The sequence below is a fragment of the Cucurbita moschata genome, unplaced genomic scaffold (genome assembly GCF_002738365.1).
Source record: "Cucurbita moschata cultivar Rifu unplaced genomic scaffold, Cmos_1.0 Cmo_Scf00001, whole genome shotgun sequence".
Taxonomy (NCBI): Eukaryota; Viridiplantae; Streptophyta; class Magnoliopsida; order Cucurbitales; family Cucurbitaceae; genus Cucurbita; species Cucurbita moschata.
The window spans coordinates 6,385,334-6,401,879 of record NW_019268517.1 but is presented as its reverse complement, the minus strand read 5'-3'; the positions used below and the strand labels follow the sequence as shown (position 1 = coordinate 6,401,879).

General features: G+C 36.5%; 2 protein-coding genes across 7 annotated transcripts in view; both read right to left on the bottom strand.

Annotated features, from left to right (window-relative positions):
* The window catches only part of LOC111442920 (regulator of nonsense transcripts 1 homolog), a 12,688-nt gene extending 7,217 nt beyond the window's left edge, over positions 1-5,471 (bottom strand). For all 5 annotated transcript variants that reach the window (XR_002710412.1, XR_002710417.1, XM_023080516.1 and 2 more), the window contains exons 1-12: positions 4,770-5,471; positions 3,611-3,862; positions 3,352-3,522; positions 3,183-3,233; positions 2,902-2,994; positions 2,694-2,789; positions 2,234-2,284; positions 2,037-2,155; positions 1,667-1,775; positions 832-1,026; positions 574-645; positions 411-477 (exon numbers count right to left, since the gene is read on the bottom strand). Coding sequence is in view for 3 of the 5 variants with exons in the window: in XM_023080516.1 (XP_022936284.1) it covers positions 411-477; positions 574-645; positions 832-1,026; positions 1,667-1,775; positions 2,037-2,155; positions 2,234-2,284; positions 2,694-2,789; positions 2,902-2,994; positions 3,183-3,233; positions 3,352-3,522; positions 3,611-3,862; positions 4,770-5,288 (1,795 nt within the window). In the remaining 2 variants the exon portion in view is untranslated. The remainder of the gene's footprint in view (positions 1-410; positions 478-573; positions 646-831; positions 1,027-1,666; positions 1,776-2,036; positions 2,156-2,233; positions 2,285-2,693; positions 2,790-2,901; positions 2,995-3,182; positions 3,234-3,351; positions 3,523-3,610; positions 3,863-4,769) is intronic.
* The window catches only part of LOC111443283 (haloacid dehalogenase-like hydrolase domain-containing protein Sgpp), a 21,203-nt gene extending 6,201 nt beyond the window's left edge, over positions 1-15,002 (bottom strand). The window contains exons 1-6 of one of the 2 annotated variants that reach the window (XM_023081153.1): positions 14,835-15,002; positions 13,359-13,473; positions 12,875-13,026; positions 12,535-12,796; positions 12,255-12,455; positions 9,484-9,491 (exon numbers count right to left, since the gene is read on the bottom strand). In XM_023081153.1, the coding sequence (XP_022936921.1) occupies positions 12,267-12,455; positions 12,535-12,796; positions 12,875-13,026; positions 13,359-13,473; positions 14,835-14,869 (753 nt within the window). In that variant the 5' untranslated portion in view covers positions 14,870-15,002 and the 3' untranslated portion in view covers positions 9,484-9,491; positions 12,255-12,266. Of the gene's footprint in view, positions 1-9,483; positions 9,492-12,039; positions 12,456-12,534; positions 12,797-12,874; positions 13,027-13,358; positions 13,474-14,834 lie in introns of those variants that run through there. The other variant, XM_023081075.1, reaches the window with a different exon arrangement.
* Between the last annotated feature and the right edge of the window lie 1,544 nt (positions 15,003-16,546).

The following is a 16,546-nucleotide window of genomic DNA, read 5'->3' as shown; positions in this document are numbered from 1 at the left end:
AAAAAAAAAAAAAGAGAACATCAGCCATCTTAGAAGCCATGGACAGTGCTCACTTTTATTTGCCTTCACGCTGGTTGGACCATTAATTAAAGCAAACAATAAGTAGACAAAAACATATCCAACTAATCAGTGTTTCATTGGAGTCCTAGAATAATCAACATTCACCAAATGGTTTTCTTAAACAACAAAACAATTTCTACTGATGGACAATAACATTTCGGAGAAATCAGAGGATGAGGAATCTCCTAAATAAAATATTTGTTAGAAAAATTTTCCCATTTAAAATACAAAAGAGAAAAAATTACTAATTACAGTTTCCGACTACATCCCCTCCCCTCCATTTTTGGGGAATTTTCCATCCAATCAAAATTTTTATTTTAAAAATGTAAATTATAGAGAATAACCCAGACCTTGTTCATCTTTCAATTGTTGCAACTTATGAAGTTCACTTCTTTCAGATGTGTCAAGATGTCGAACCTATTAAGAGATTTAAACAATCAGACTTGGTACAAACATGAAAATGAGCTCTTAGTCATAGAGCAACTGAGGATACAATCCACAATGATCAAATACCTGATAGTGAAGGGTCAAGTGTTCCACAGGAGAACTTACAGCTTCTCTTGATTTTGCGCATAGTCTAACAACCTTGATTCAGAAAGCAGGGAGAAATTGTGAATGATATTTAATTTATATTGCAATAAGCTCTAATAAACACAGTGCAGCCACGCCGAAAAGGTTGCACAAGAAATACCAGATGATGAACTATGACAGTTGACAAACATAATAAGAAATGTGAGGCCCAGTAGAAGAGAGTAAATGCTAGTTCATTACCTTCAACCCAGTTGCACTTATCTTCTCTGCCAGCTGGTCCACAGCCACATTACTGGGCGCACAGACCAGAACCTGCCCTTGGCCTTGTTTGGCCATATGATACACTATGGCAGCAGAAGTTACAGTTTTCCCAGTACCCGGAGGACCCTGAATCAAGCTTATTGGCTTCTGGAGAACACTTTTTACAGCAAAAACCTACCAATAAAGAAAATGTGGCCGGAGTTTTTAACTTCAGATTAAAAAGAACCTAACTTAGTCACATCATTAACATGAATGGAAACCTGTAATAAATCTCAACTCTCATAAATTGAAAAAAAATGATAATTTCTCAAACTATTACAAAAAAGACAATATGATCTTAAGAAAACATAGGCTCAATATAAATGGTTACTTCAACAAGAAAGCATGTTAAAAATTAACATTCAGTGCTCTTAGAAGTATGCAGATCTCAAATGGAAAAAAAGGACCCCAATGTTTAAGTATACAAAGCATTGGTTCATTTCTATAAACAAAGTAAGGACTAAATACCATCATAAAGAGAATATGAACACGTTGAGGAAGAGAACAAAAGACCAGCCCCTATTGTGGATCATTCTATACCACAACAAGAACTCCCCAATTCGACGAAAATAAAACAAAAACAAAAACAAAGATCTCCAAACTCCAATAGTATTAAACAAGAACCAGAACAAAAACAAAGATCTCCAAACTCCAATAGTATTAAACAAGAACCAGATTACTCTTCGATAAACGATACACCTCTTTCACACAACACAACATGGCATAGAAAATTAAAGTGAAACAAAATTGAGGTAGTTTATTTCTAGGAGCATACTTGGGATGCATTGAGCTCCGGGAGACCAGGAGCACCAAAACGACGAGGAAGTGTATTGCGAACCATCTGGACTTCCACTTCATGTCCTAATAAGTGATGGTAGATATAACTGCACATAAGGCATCATAAAGTGCATTGTCATAGCTTGTTGAAATACACATATCGGTCACCATTGCTTATATGAATAAAACCTCCATTGTTCATTTACTAGTACTGGGGAAGAATTATTTCGGTCACCATTGCTTATATGAATAAAACCTCCATAGTTCATTTACTAGTACTGGGGAAGAATTATTCAAGAATCATAAAGAGGCTGATAGAACCTAATAGAAACAAAATCCTTTATCCCCAAACAGTAGACAGTTCTTACCCACTAACACTGGTCTCATCAACTGCAAATGTCTTCAAAGCTCCCTGCATTCGGTCAAAGCTTGTACTCTTCCACACAAAATCAACACTAAAACCATGGACGATGTCAACTGGAACCCCCTGTTATACCAATACATAAAATAATCACTGACAAACAAATTAACCCAGCAAAAACTAAACACCAAAGTTGAGTGCTACCTGACTAGCACGAAGCTCAAGTGCAACCTCTTCCTGTGCAGTTAGCTTGATCTAACATAGGAAAACAAGGTTATGTCAATACAATACATTGCCGGTTCAAGAGACATTTCAGTTTTTTAATGTACAAGATCACTAAAATGTCTGACGTGTCATGGAAATATAAGAAAAGAAGTCCGGTAGAAAGAACAAAAGTAACTACAGCTGCAAATATATCAAGCACTTTAGCTGTGAATTTATCAGTAAATATACTATTGAAGCATTTTCTATTCCTGACTATTTTTCTTTCATAAAAAAACCACAAGGAACTTACCGTTACCTATTTTACGAAAAGAGAACTGTACATTAGAAAATCAATAAAATGTGGAGCAGTATTCGAGTAAGCAACCTAAAGGATTTTAAACCCACAACTACTTGAATGAGGTTATTCAAACCTGAAGACTTAAAATCAAAAGGTGCATACCACATGTCCCACAGAATGCCAGGCTGGATGAGCTGCATCACCAGAATAACGTAACCTCAATTCATCTCCAGGTACAAGACGCAACTCATTATCCTCCTATACCAACAAATCAAGCAGCTTAGAAATCAAGAGAAAACAAGGAGATCAAAGCATCCATTTAACCATTTAACCATTTAACCATTTAACAAATAATAAACACCAAAAGTACCTTTGGAAAGACAAAATAGGCTACCCTCTTCTTGTTAAGGCCAATGTCCCAGCGTACGGTGACATTATCCTTGCTTTGAGATTCTTTCATCATCTAATACAAAAATGGAGCATCATATTATGCAGATCTTTCAAAGGACAAGTTAATATTACATCCATTTAAATTTAAGGAAATAAAAATCAGGCAAGCTAAAAATTAAGGGATAATGAACTTAGAAATTGTTCTAGACCTACTTATTTTTTTGTTTAAAATGGAAGACATAAGGAGTCCTGGTACAATACCTTATCATAGTCGGCTTCCAGCTTGATAAGAGGTGCAAATACATTTTGATACTATAACAGGAAAGACAAAATGTCACCTCGTCAATACTACAGGTATCAAAGAAAATGCAACTTCACCAAAATTACTGCGAACTGAATATAAACACAAACACCGAGCCAACAAGCACACCTGATATGCATCCTCATATTTCAATGCTACAGGCTGTGGTTCATCATCCACACCAGGTTTTTCAAGATCTTCAAGTGACGCATCTGGGTTTGTCTTCCAAAGCTCCTCAATCTTATTTATTTGTTGTGCACTAATTTGGCGTGCCCTCAACTGCTCTTGCTCAGAAGGAATCTACATAACAAAGAGGTTGTATGACAGTGACACAATACATCACATTACCACATATCAAAAAGATATAAATCCGGCAAGATACACAAACCTTAACCAGCCACTGCAAGAAGCACCTATCATCAATTAGAGGGCACCATTGACTCAAGTCCCAATTCATATCCTTCAGAGCATTTACACTTAAGCAAGGTTCCCTACAAAGTAGAACAACCACACTTTCTGTCTTTGCAGAGATAAATCCAAGGAGGAAAACATTTCGACATCCACAATTGTAACACTCAAGAATTGTTTCTCCCAGAGGACTGTCTTTATGAAGACAAACTTCCTTATGTTTAGCCCGGACCTAATATCATTGTGTCATTCAACAGAATAGCTAATGTGAGTTCTCTAATCATAATTTTTATGTAGGAAATACTTTTACTATGCGTGAAATTACAGAAATTATAAATGAAAAGTTGATACGCCATCAAAAGTAAAAAAATGCTTTATTTTCTACGTACACAAAAACCAATTTTTCTACAAGGAACCAAGCTTTCATTAAGAAATATGGAAGCATAAAAAAACCCCATGCAAGAGGAGCTCACACCTACAGAAAGGCACTGGTAATTACAAAAGGCCTAAGTAGTCACTGCCCATAAGTAGGTATTGAACCTAATATTTTCCCATAGAACATCACACGAGTACTCCACCCCTCAAAAAATCCTCAAGGTGCAAAAAGTACAAAAACCAGTTTCATCTTCCTTCCAATATTTAACTACTACAGCTGCATAAGAATAAAGCTATATTTAATCTAATTTTAAAGTCCATTAAAACCTGAAAAACAAGAAAACTATTACTGACATTGAACAATGAAAAAGATATATAATCGACAAAAATACAGCAAAGCATAAAAACGTAGACATGCAACATGGTGCAAGTAGCACTCCCCACTCGCGACACCGAAAAAAACAACCGACAAGCAAAGAAATACAGAGCGCCATTTCTCATATCAATTTCACCTAGGCAAACAGGATAGTACGCCCACAACTTCCATGTGAGGAGCAACAATTTCCACATGTTCTTCGAACATTCACCAGGCAATTGATAATCGTCGAATTTCCGCCAAACGAAAGAAAAATAAATCCGCATTCTTATGTAAAAAAAAAAAAAAAAAAAAAAAATTGAAATTTTCCGTGAACGGAAGAACCACGGGGCGGGCACAGACCAAAACAAATAACAACAACATAGTGGTGAACTCCCAAACAACATACCAGATGATTCACGATATGCGACCCAGACGTGTTCCCTCGCGAATTACAGAACCATTTACGGCACGACGGTACGTTACACCTCACAACGCAAGCTGGGTTCGAAACCCCACAATACCTACAAGCATGCTCCGTGAAATTCCCCTTCCCAAACTCATAATTATCATCATCTCCAGCATCCTCAAACGTCAACCCACTCATCCCGGCCGTCAATGCGTCAACCATTTGATTATTACCACCACTATTCCCGGAACCACCTCCAGTCCGGCCTTTCGTAGCACTTCCCGGCGCAGCCGAAACCGGAGACGCATCAGACTGGTGGTCCGACCCCCCACCGCGGTCCGTATGATCGGCTAACGAATCGGAAGGAGTCGGCCACGCTACAGGGGACCTAATTGGGTCACGAAATTCTGGATAATCGAAGTCTTCCCCCTGTGTATTGAACTCAAGAAATGTGTAGGCGTCATTTCCCGTGTCAGGTTGAGATGCCGTTTCAAACAAATTGTTCTGCTGCGAATCCATGGCAATTGAAGACCAATAACAACAATATCAATCCCAAATCAAAATAGAAGACGAAGAATCAAGATTTAGGGGGTTGGAGTTCGAGGTTTGGAAGAATTGGGATTAAAATTAGGGTTAGGGTTTGGCGTGGCATTCCGAAAGAGAGAAGGAATGAAACTTGAAAGAGGAAGCGGAGAAAGTAAAACAAATATATATTTTTTGTTTAAAAATATAAAAAATTATAATTATATTTTCTGAGACAGAAAATTGGGGGTGTTTAGCTTCACCGGCCGAACTGATTGGATAAAGTTATATGGTCCCACCGTGACGTGTCAAGCTAACACCGTTAGCTGTTAAAATGCACGTGTGGCGCGTGGAACTCGTGTTTGGCTACGGAGATAAACGTATTTTTTCTCTGAATAAGAATCTATTTTTACTCGCACACAATCTTACGATTTATATATATACACAAATAAAATTTTATTTACAAATTTACATATCAAAATAAATAGATGTGGTAATTGACCAACGCAAATACGGTTATTATTTTTTAACCGATCAAATTTACCTGTAATTTAATCTATAATTTCAATGAAAATAGTTTATGCATTGGCAAAGTAGTATTAGATGATATGTATATTGGAATATTGAAGTATTTTAGTAATATGATTATACGAATAATATTAAATTAATAGATGAAATAACATTTATATATCTTATTTCATATTTTATTTTGACGTTCATATATATAAAACGTATACCGTTTCTTTGGTATCATAGCCATTATATGTCCATATATAATTCAGCAAAAACATAAGAGCTTATACTCACAGTAGACAATATCATATTATTGTGGAGAATCGTGTTCATCTAACATGATATCAGAGTCATGTCCTAAACTTAGTCAGGTTAATAGAATCTTCAAATGTTTAACAAAGGACTCCAAAAGAAAAGGAGTTGAGGCTCCTTGAAGGCATAGTAAAAAAATGACTAAGACTCCAAAAGAAAAAGAGTCGAGCCTCGATTGAGGAGAGGCGTACTTTGTTCGAGGGGAGGTGTTGGATGAAAGTCCCACATCGGTTGATTTAGAGAATGATCATGGGTTTATAATCAAATAATACTATCTCACTTGGTATGAGGCCTTTCTAGAGAAACCCAAAGCAAAGCCACGAGAGCTTATGCTTAAAGCATACAATATCATACCACAAAATAACAAAAAAAAAAAATTCAAAATAACAAGTAACGAATATGATGCAGGTCACGTAACAAAGTAACCTATCCTTTCACTAGTCCCGACAAAAATTGGATGTGTAAACGTATGATGCAGGTCAGACATTCGTTCTTTCATAAACATAACTTCCACAAATACATATGTGGCTTACATATTCCTGAAGTGGTCATGCTAACATAATGTGCTTGTTATATCATGTACAGATATTATGCATAGTATAACATGGAAGTCACAACAAGGTCCACAACATGACATAAACATCTAATAGCATAGCTTACAACATAACATAAGTCATATCATAATATAATACATGTCAAACAGTCATGAAATACAACACATGGAGGGCCACAGAGCACATGTCGTTCATACTTCATTGAATTCATCAAACCAAACCAATAATGGTTCATATTTCATTACCCTTTTCTAGCATCGCGGATTTGCCAAGCAACTAGTTCGTTCTCTGGGGTGAACTACTCTTCTGTTTGACTTAGGGTTGGTGAACTCATTTCATAGGAGCAAATAGTCACCCAAAGTCGGGGGAGAGACCCTCTGTGTGTGCCAACTCTAAGGACTACCTGCGTGATCTATGTCCCCCCATAGAATAGATTTATAATGTAATGTAATCCACTTGAACGGTCAGGTCACATAATCCTAATCAACCCCCTGCCTGACTCGATGATACAGGTTCCAAAGCTAAACTTGATGGTACAAGTATCATAGTGAAAATGGGCATTTTGGTAATTTATTACATATTACATAGCATACTCGTCCATATTACTGGACTCATTATCTAGTCATGCATTTTCTTTTCCTAGCTCTTTGAGGAAAATATAAAATCAGTATGCATCTCGTAATCTTATTCAAGGGGCATAACGATAATTTTCATGACTATTAGATAATACATTATCATCCAAAAATGCATTTTGAAGTCCTAAATATGCATATTTTAACTACCTAAGGTAAGAAATGCTCGCATGCTAGCCTGTCCTTGCGATACCTATAAGTATTACTTGCCTAAAGTTCGTGTGACTACTTACTTGGATGATGTGTGCCTTCTTGAGCTAGCTTTTCTACGTGTTAAGAGTTGCAAAATTTTCTAAATTTCTCACGTATGTCCTAATTCAAGTAAAATTAGGGTTAGTATCATTGAAGCGAAAAACAGACAATCGGAGGTCGAACGGGGTAAAAAGAAAGACTCACGCGCTGCACACGCGCCCCAGAAAGCCTCCACACATGTAGCCCACGCGAGTACACACGCGCCTGAAGAAGGGAGATGCGCTGTCTCGACTTGACATGTGGCAACCTCTAATTTGGGCATTCAACTCTCATAGCGTATGTTTGAATCTTGAAGCGTGCAGTTTCTCTTTGAATTTTGTCGTCACAAAATGTGGCACAATCGAACGGGTCAGTTCATGGATCAAAGTTGTGGATCCACCGGGGCCAGGCATGTTCACTACCCCTTTGCCTGACACGTGTTCTCCCTTCATCCGTTTGTGCAATCATACAGAATCAATTAGTTTTGCGATTTCTTCCTATATTTTCATAGCTCCTCATTCAAAACTCGAATCAACTTGGTTCCTTCACTAAAGTTATAGAGTTTTAATCCATTTTTACAAATGTATTTTTCTTGTAATTTATAATCAACTACGTGAGAAAATAAATACGTCTAAAGATTGACAAGAAAAAAAAATTGGGAATTTAATTTCTCAACGGTGCTCGGGTGTTACAAATTCTCCACTCCTTAAAAAATTTTGTCCCCAAAAGTTGCTTATGCTCGATTTCTACAGTAGGACATCCTCTTGTTTATTTTCTTGCTTGAGTTGTTAAGTTGTCTTGATGGTAATTGTAACGACCCAAAATTTTCTACTTAATTTAAGGCCACTACTGTATACGTACCATAAACATTGAATGCAGAAGATTTCATTTAAATTTCATAAAACATAACTTTATCTTAAAACACAGCCATGAACTTACGTGTTTCGAAAACATTTTTAAAACGACACAACAAAAGACTCAAAATAAAATAAATAAGCGTTTAAGTTTAAAACATCCTATTCTAGCCTAAGTCTAAGAAAATAAATACCACTATCCTATGCATGTGTCATGATCTTGAGTTGCGATGCCGTTGTCAGCCGTATAGGAAGGTCTTGCCTTAACCTGAAAAATGTAGTAGCACATGGCTTTAAGTATTTAAAGAAATACTCAGTAAGTGACCCAAAAGTCTAAGAAAATAAATATCACTATCCTATACATGTGCCATGATCTCAAGTTGCGATGCTGTCGTCAGTCGTACAGGAATGTCTTGCCTTAACCTAAAAAATGTAGTAACACATGGCTTAAGTATTTAAAGAAATACTCAGTAAGTGACCCCACTATTGAGGTTAAATGTAACAATCACATGCAATGAGATGATGAGACCTATCTTTCATTCCGTTTTCCCTACGGTGTTGTCCTAACGGATAATTTTGGACGTATACCATATACTTTACACACAGCCCATACGTGCGAGTATGAGCTCACCAGCTAGTTCGCACACCGCTGGGCATACTCTGGGAGCCCCTTAGGCTGAACACCCGCTAGAATTAGTAACCGTCACGGCAACGCTATGCAAATCATAACAATCGTTGTCCTACCATTGGATGTACGCGTCCGTACCCTTGTGATGGGATAGGGGTATCCCCCAAATGCATGAGCACACATAATGCATGAGCACACATAATGCATGAGGTCCCAAAACTTTTCCATTTTCATTATCCTTTAATACAACCTAGTTAGCATTATGTACATATCATATCATTTTTCATATCGTTTCAAATATCGTTCATCATCCATGTCATATCGTTTCTCATTCTTCCGTTCTCAAATCATACATAATTCTAACGGGACATATTTCATGTCATTTATCGTAATTTCATGTCATTCATATCATGCTGTATACACACAATTTAAGAGATCTAATATAATGTTCAATGCTTTTAACATAACATTTCATCATATACACATCATACCATGACATATTGCATCACAATGTATCATATTATAAACAAGTCATAACATAAACACTTCATAGTCATATCGTTCTCTAACTTATCATAGCCTTAACGTTCTTATACCTATCATAGAATATCATGACGTGAACGTACCTTAGTCATCTCATCACAATAACTTAACCTAACGTTATCGTTCTATCAATCCTAATGCTATCGTTCTATCAATCTATCACAAACCTATCCCTTTCTACCCGTAACTTAACCGTATTCTTTCCTCAATCTCTCTTATTCATATCACTCCGGTATGTAACCTAACCTTAACGTTTCATGAACGTATTTTACTCCTATCGTTACATTTCGTTTTGTGCATCCTATCTCAAACATATCATTAAACACATCGTATTGTAATTATTATCATACAATTCACATATTATAACATATATATAACATAGAGGAAGCATATCGATCCACAGACAATTCACACATATCAATATATATGACACGTGCAGAACCACAGGGCACGTGTCAACATCAAATATAACCATGCCGATAATAAGGTCTTTACCTGGTTAGCTTAAGTCATTGTCACGAATATATCCTTAATGAAAGTTCGATTCCATCCTTTGAAATCCAAGTCAACCAACATGAACCCGTGACATCAGTTTCAAGTTTGAACTCTATAAAATTATTTCTCTTATTCACATGGTTAAAATTCTGATATTTACTGTTATACAAAATTGAATGGAGTTACATGCGTTCAGATATTGTTTATTTTTAAATTCTGTTCAACAAATCTTTCCTCAATCTTCATTCTTACTCTATAACAAAATTTAATAGAACTCAGATATTGTTTTATTTTAAATTCTATTCAACAAATCTTTCCTTAATCTTCCCTTTGTAACAAAATTTAATAGAGTTCTATGCCTTCAGATATTTACAGTTTTATTTTTAAATTCAAATCTTTCCTTTGCTTGTAATTATTATTTACTGTTAGACAAAATTGAATGGAGTTACATGTTCTCTTATATTTATTTTTAAATTCTGTTAAACAAATTTTCCTCAATCTTCCATCGTTACTTGTAATTATTTTCAAGGAGATATTATTGGAATCTATTCCTACTTCCAAATCTTCCTTTTTATTGTTATTATTTTTTTTTTCTTTTCTTTTCCAGTATTCTGGATTTCCATATCTATTTCATTTTTTCTTATTTTCTTTGTCTTTCTCGATTTAGTTAACAATTATATTCTTAGCTTTTAATTTAATCTATTGTTATATTATGTTCCTATAATTCATATAAAATTATTGACGACCTTAATCATTGCAACAATTGAGGAGATCTAAAAGGTTGTGATTTCCTAAAACTCTTACAAAATTCTTTTAATTTAATTTCTACTTCAAAACTAAATAATTGTAACCAAATTAATATTATTTAATAAAATAAAAGGAAGATTTAACATACTCCTATTGACCTCTTCAAATGACATATCTCCCCTGCCAAACTACTTCTGCTTAAACTAAATCTAGAGTTGTTTTTACATAAAAGAAATTCCTGTGTTGCCAGATTTATTTTTAGGGAATGAGTGGAAAATCTCAAGTTGTTTTTACATAAAAGAAATTCCTGTGTTACCAGATTTATTTTTAGGGAATGAGTGGTGAGAGATTGAAGGAAGGAGAAGGGATAGGTTACCAAATATTATTATTATTACCATTTCCGATTGTTAGAGTAATTCTACTGAATTGTTACTACGAACGTCCACCCACTCACTTCTTTTTGTGAACGTTGAAGTTGTGTGCCAAAACTTATAGTCCTCTAAGGAAACTGATATGAACCACGACATCAATCATATAATATAAACTTTAGGAAGCTGTGAAGAAAATATTGTTCAAATTATCACTTGCAATTCCATGCCACATTAAATAAGAATCAGCTTCATTTTTCGTGGATAGTTACAAATTTTGGATACATAATGGCTAATGACCATAAAATATACATAGCTGCTAATTATACATGACGGCTAATTATGATCATAAAATATTAAACTTACAACTCTTGAGACTATATAAAGTCATATTTGTTTTTGTAAGAGTAATTGAAAAATGTAGTAAAAAGAATATTTTTAATTTCGTTTGACTAAATTTCTTTGGAATCTCATATAATTTAGGTGGCATGTTTAGAATCATTTATCCGTTTAGGTGGCATGTTTAGAATCATTCATATTTGATAGGATCAATTTTGATGGTAGAGAGATATTCTATCAACATAAAACCAAACATTAGAATAATTAAATAAAAATTAATTTTATTAAATCACTTATAAACAAATAATTTTCACTTTAAGCCACTTCCAAACACACCTGAAGTCAGATAGATATAAGATAAATTGATACAATTATTAGTTTGAGTTTCAAGCGCTACGAAGTTTAAGCTGCGATGCAATTGTACAATGAACCCAAACAGTAGCTTAATCGTCAAGAAAAACTCAAAATTACAAGGGCTCGAGCCCATTCGTCATAAGGTCTTTCAAATAACGTCGAATGACACCTGTCTTATGAGAAGGAAAACATGTAGAATATTATTTGAAGAAAATAAAATTTTGCCTGGTAACTTCCAACGACCATTAGCAGATTAACAATGGTGGCTAATCTATTAACCATCCTATCTTGATTGTATTATGATGGGTATCAATAGCCAAAGCTGAAGAACAACAAAGTCATTTCTACAGCTAAGTTATTCAAGTACTAAAGAGAATACCTATGAATTACTACACCATACATGGATCATGCCTTGTTAATGTTACCTCCTCTCTTATCGAGTTCATCCAACGCTGCCCACAATTTCGGGTCGTCGTAGTCCTTTACGAGGAGGGCAGGCTTTGCTTGCATTAACAAGTGCTCGGGATTTCTTGTCGCTATACCGACGACAGGCATCTCGGCTGCCACTCCAGCTTTGATCCCTGATATAGAATCCTAGCAATGCAAAGCAGTATAGAGGTTAAATTCAGAACACGCTCCTGAAAAGAAAGTGGTAGTTCATAAGAAGGCAGACCTCAAAAATGAAAGTGTGATCCTTTGACACTTTGAGTACTTCAAGAGCCTTCAAATACGGTTCTGGATGTGGCTTGGCATGCTCACATTCACCACCTATGATAACAGCCTCGAAGAAATCCGAAAGACCAAGCATGGAGATCATGAGCTCGGCATTCGGCCGAGGGGCGTTTGTAACTGCAGCACGTTTTAAACCGTGGTCTTCTATCCATTTCTTCACTTTGTACAAGCCATTCACAGGCTTTAATTGTTCGGTAACCAATCTGTTGCGTTAAATTCTTGGGTTATATTGTCTGATGAGGCCTATAAATGTAATCTATGATGTGAAGAGAGAGGTTTACCTCCTAAACATAGCCTCCTTGTCGTCGCAAAATTTCAAACCACGCTCGTAATCATCAGGGAAAAGTGCTCGGGCAATATCATCGTTATGCTTGCCAGCAACATTTTTAATGAAAAACTCCTCATCTATTGGAACCCCACCATTGAAACCAATCTACAAATCATATCAACATCTGTTACTGTGAGATCCCACGTCGGTTGGGGAGGAGAACGAAATATTTTTTATAACGGCATGGAAACCTCTCTCTAGCAAACGCGTTTTAAAAATCTTGAGGGGGAGTCCGAAAGGGAAACCCCAAGAGAACAGTATCGAGCGGTGTGCGTACTGAAGTTTGGGTACCAAACAGTTGAGCCCTTCGTTGTAATCTGTGGCTACTTTTCTGGTGGCCATTTGTTTTTTGTACTATCAGTATGTATTCTTTCAGTTGCTCAATAAATGTTTGGCTTCTCATTTGTGGCTCATAGCATGATGAAAATAGAACTAACCTCTTGAAGCATTTCACGGAAGGCATAGTAATGGAGCGGATCCGAATCACACAATGTTCCATCGACATCAAATAGAACTGCTTGCACGGGAGCTAGCTCGGCGAGAGGGCATTTCCTGGCTCCACACAATGCAAGCAATAAGAAAAACAGAACAGCACAGACAACAAACCAAATCATTATCCATTAAAGCAGTGGAAAGCTAGAAAGGAGCCTGGTTAACTTTGGTAGTCTTGTGTTTGACTGGAGACTTGGGATGAACAACACTTTGATCTCGAGCTCGAGTTTCTTTTAACACAAACTGTTTTAGCTTAAATTATCATGTCAGTCCCCGAGATTCGTGTTTCGCTTTAGTTTGGTTCCTATGGTTCTAAATGTTTCCATTTAGCCCACATGTTTGGTTAAATCTCTAAAACATCATTACATTCCCAGGTTCTTAACATATTTTTTTACCAGATACCTTCAGGCCAAGGATGTAACAGCCCAAACCTCCTGTCATCAGATATTGTCCTTTTCGGGCTTCCCCTCAAGGTTTTTAAAACGCTGTCTACTAGGGAGAGTTTTCCACACCCTTATAAAGAATGTTTCGTTCTCCTCCCCAACCAATGTGAGATCTCACAATGCACCCCCTTCGTGACCCAGCATCCTCGTTGGCATTCGTTCCCTTCTCTAATCGATGTGGGACCCTCAAATCCATCCCTCTTCGAGGCCCTGCATCCTTGCTGGCACACGACCTCGTGTCCACCTCCCTTTGGGACTCAGCCTCCTCGCTGGCATATCACCCGGTGTTTGGCTCTGGCTCTGATACCATTTGTAATAGCCCACAAACCCACCGCTAGCAGATATTGTCCTCTTTGGGATCTCTCTCAAGGTTTTTAAAACCTGTCCGCTAGGGAGAGGTTTTCACACCCTTATCAATAATGCTTCGTTCTCCTTCCCAACCGAGGTGGGATCTCACAAACAAAGAACACTGACGACAATACATAGCTTGAACTTTTGGGGTATACACAAAAACAATCATGTTTAAGCAGCTAGCTCTTTTGATTTAAATTGGAGTAGGGATATAATAGGATGTGCTCCATGAAACTTCGGTAGAATACCAGAAATTTATAGCCCCAAAGTGATCTAAACTAAAATACCAAATTCATTTTCACCAATTCCAAAAGAAGAATCACGGTTTGAATTAAGAGAGTATTAAAAAGAAGACAATAAATCCTGTAACAATATGAGCAGGATCATGAAGAATCGCAAGAATGCAGAGACACTTCATTGAAAATCAGATCAACTCCCATAAGTAAAACAGATCTAAACGCAGGAATGAATAAACAAAAGCCCAAATCGCAACAACCACCACCATCACAATGCATCAGAAAATTGCACAAGGTTCAGATTGAGAACCACCGAAGAAATCAAAAGAAAAACGAAATGAAAAAACAAAAAAAAGCATTGAATCAACAAAGAAGTTCCCTGCAAATTTACCTGTCGACAGAATTTTCGTCTTGTGGAGCCGTCATGATCGGCAGGGATGGATGAAGAGATACAAAAAGGTTGGTTGGATCAGGGAAATTCGCGTGTGCTTGGAAATGGGTATTGAGAACCGGCGAAAATGGAAGTGGGGATTTATAAAGGCGGGGGAGGAGGTTGAGGCCGAGATTCCACGAGGGGGAAAAAAACGACCATAATAAATGTATTATATATTTTTGCAGATTGAATCTAATTATTATTATTTGTAGTAAAAGAACATAATTTCCAGGAAAATGGTAAGGTTGGTTAGCTTTTAGAGAAAAAGTAAAGGTTAAAGGACATGAGCCAAGTCAAGCAGCAGCCTTCACGCTCAACCACGTACTTTTCACCTACCTTCCCCTCCCCCACACGTCTCTCTCCCCCTTATAATATACACATGTACTAATAACCCAACTGAATAAAATTTGTTTGAACTTTCATTACAGATACATTAGTGACATTAAATTAAGATGATCGAGTAGGTGACTTTACTGTTGATTTGGTTGGATGAATCGTGTTATGTATGATGACGTGTGTCCCATGACCCCATAAACACTATGTCATGTCATACTATGTGATGTCATGTTATGATAAGCTATAAAATTCATAATCTGTAATCTATAAACGTCCATAGATCATGTCATGGAAGCTATGCTATGTGTGAAAGAATGTATAGGAATTATGTTCGCATAGTTCACAAGCTTTTTATGTTATAGATGAATAGAGGTTTGTCTTACATCATACATTATGTTATGATTATAAGTTAATGGGGACCTCATGCATAATTGTCTGTCATATGCATCGCAATACTTCTCCAATATGATGATTACGGACGCATATGATATGACTTATGATTTTCGACACTTTATGTTCGTCATGATGTTATGTTTGTCCTTTCCTTTTGTGGTGTTGTGCAAGAGTCCGTTATCTAGTGCTAGCCTGACGAATCAAGCGTAGGGGTGTGCAAGCCCACCTAGTGAGCCCATGCTTGCACGCGAGAGGAAGAAAATTAGTTAACATGATGTGGGTTAATTGATGTCCTTAGGTGAATTAAATTAGTTAACATGTTGTAACACAATGTCGTGGAACTCCTTAGGTGGAACTGAAATTTAAAGAGTAGAATCAGGCTGCACCAACGATAAGTTAGTAACTGCGACCTAGGCCAACCTAGTAAGTGGTTCTACTATTGGACACGCACGGGCTTGATTAGAGGAATTAAATGTCGTATGAATGACACGTACCTTGTGACCCCCGTATATGTCATATTTTGTGATGCTGTAGTGTATAATGCGTGATATGTTATGTGACGATTTCTACTATGATAAGAATTATACTATCATATGATTATACTACGTTGTGATATGAATGTTATATGATACATGAACCTTCCTATGTTATGTTACATATATTATGTTAGCATGTACACACTATGCCTATGAGATATTAATAAGTCATGTATGTTAACCATGAAAGATATGTCCAGTGTACATATGCCATATCTCATAGGAACCGTATGTTATGAAAAGAATAGAGGTATGATTTGATTCATAAGTATATACTATGACTTAAAATTAAGGGACTTCATGCATTTTGTATGTCATGTGCATCGAGATACTTCCTAGTATGATTATTAGGGACGCATACACCACGATATTAGGTATGCCATAATATTAGGCACGCTTCTTTCT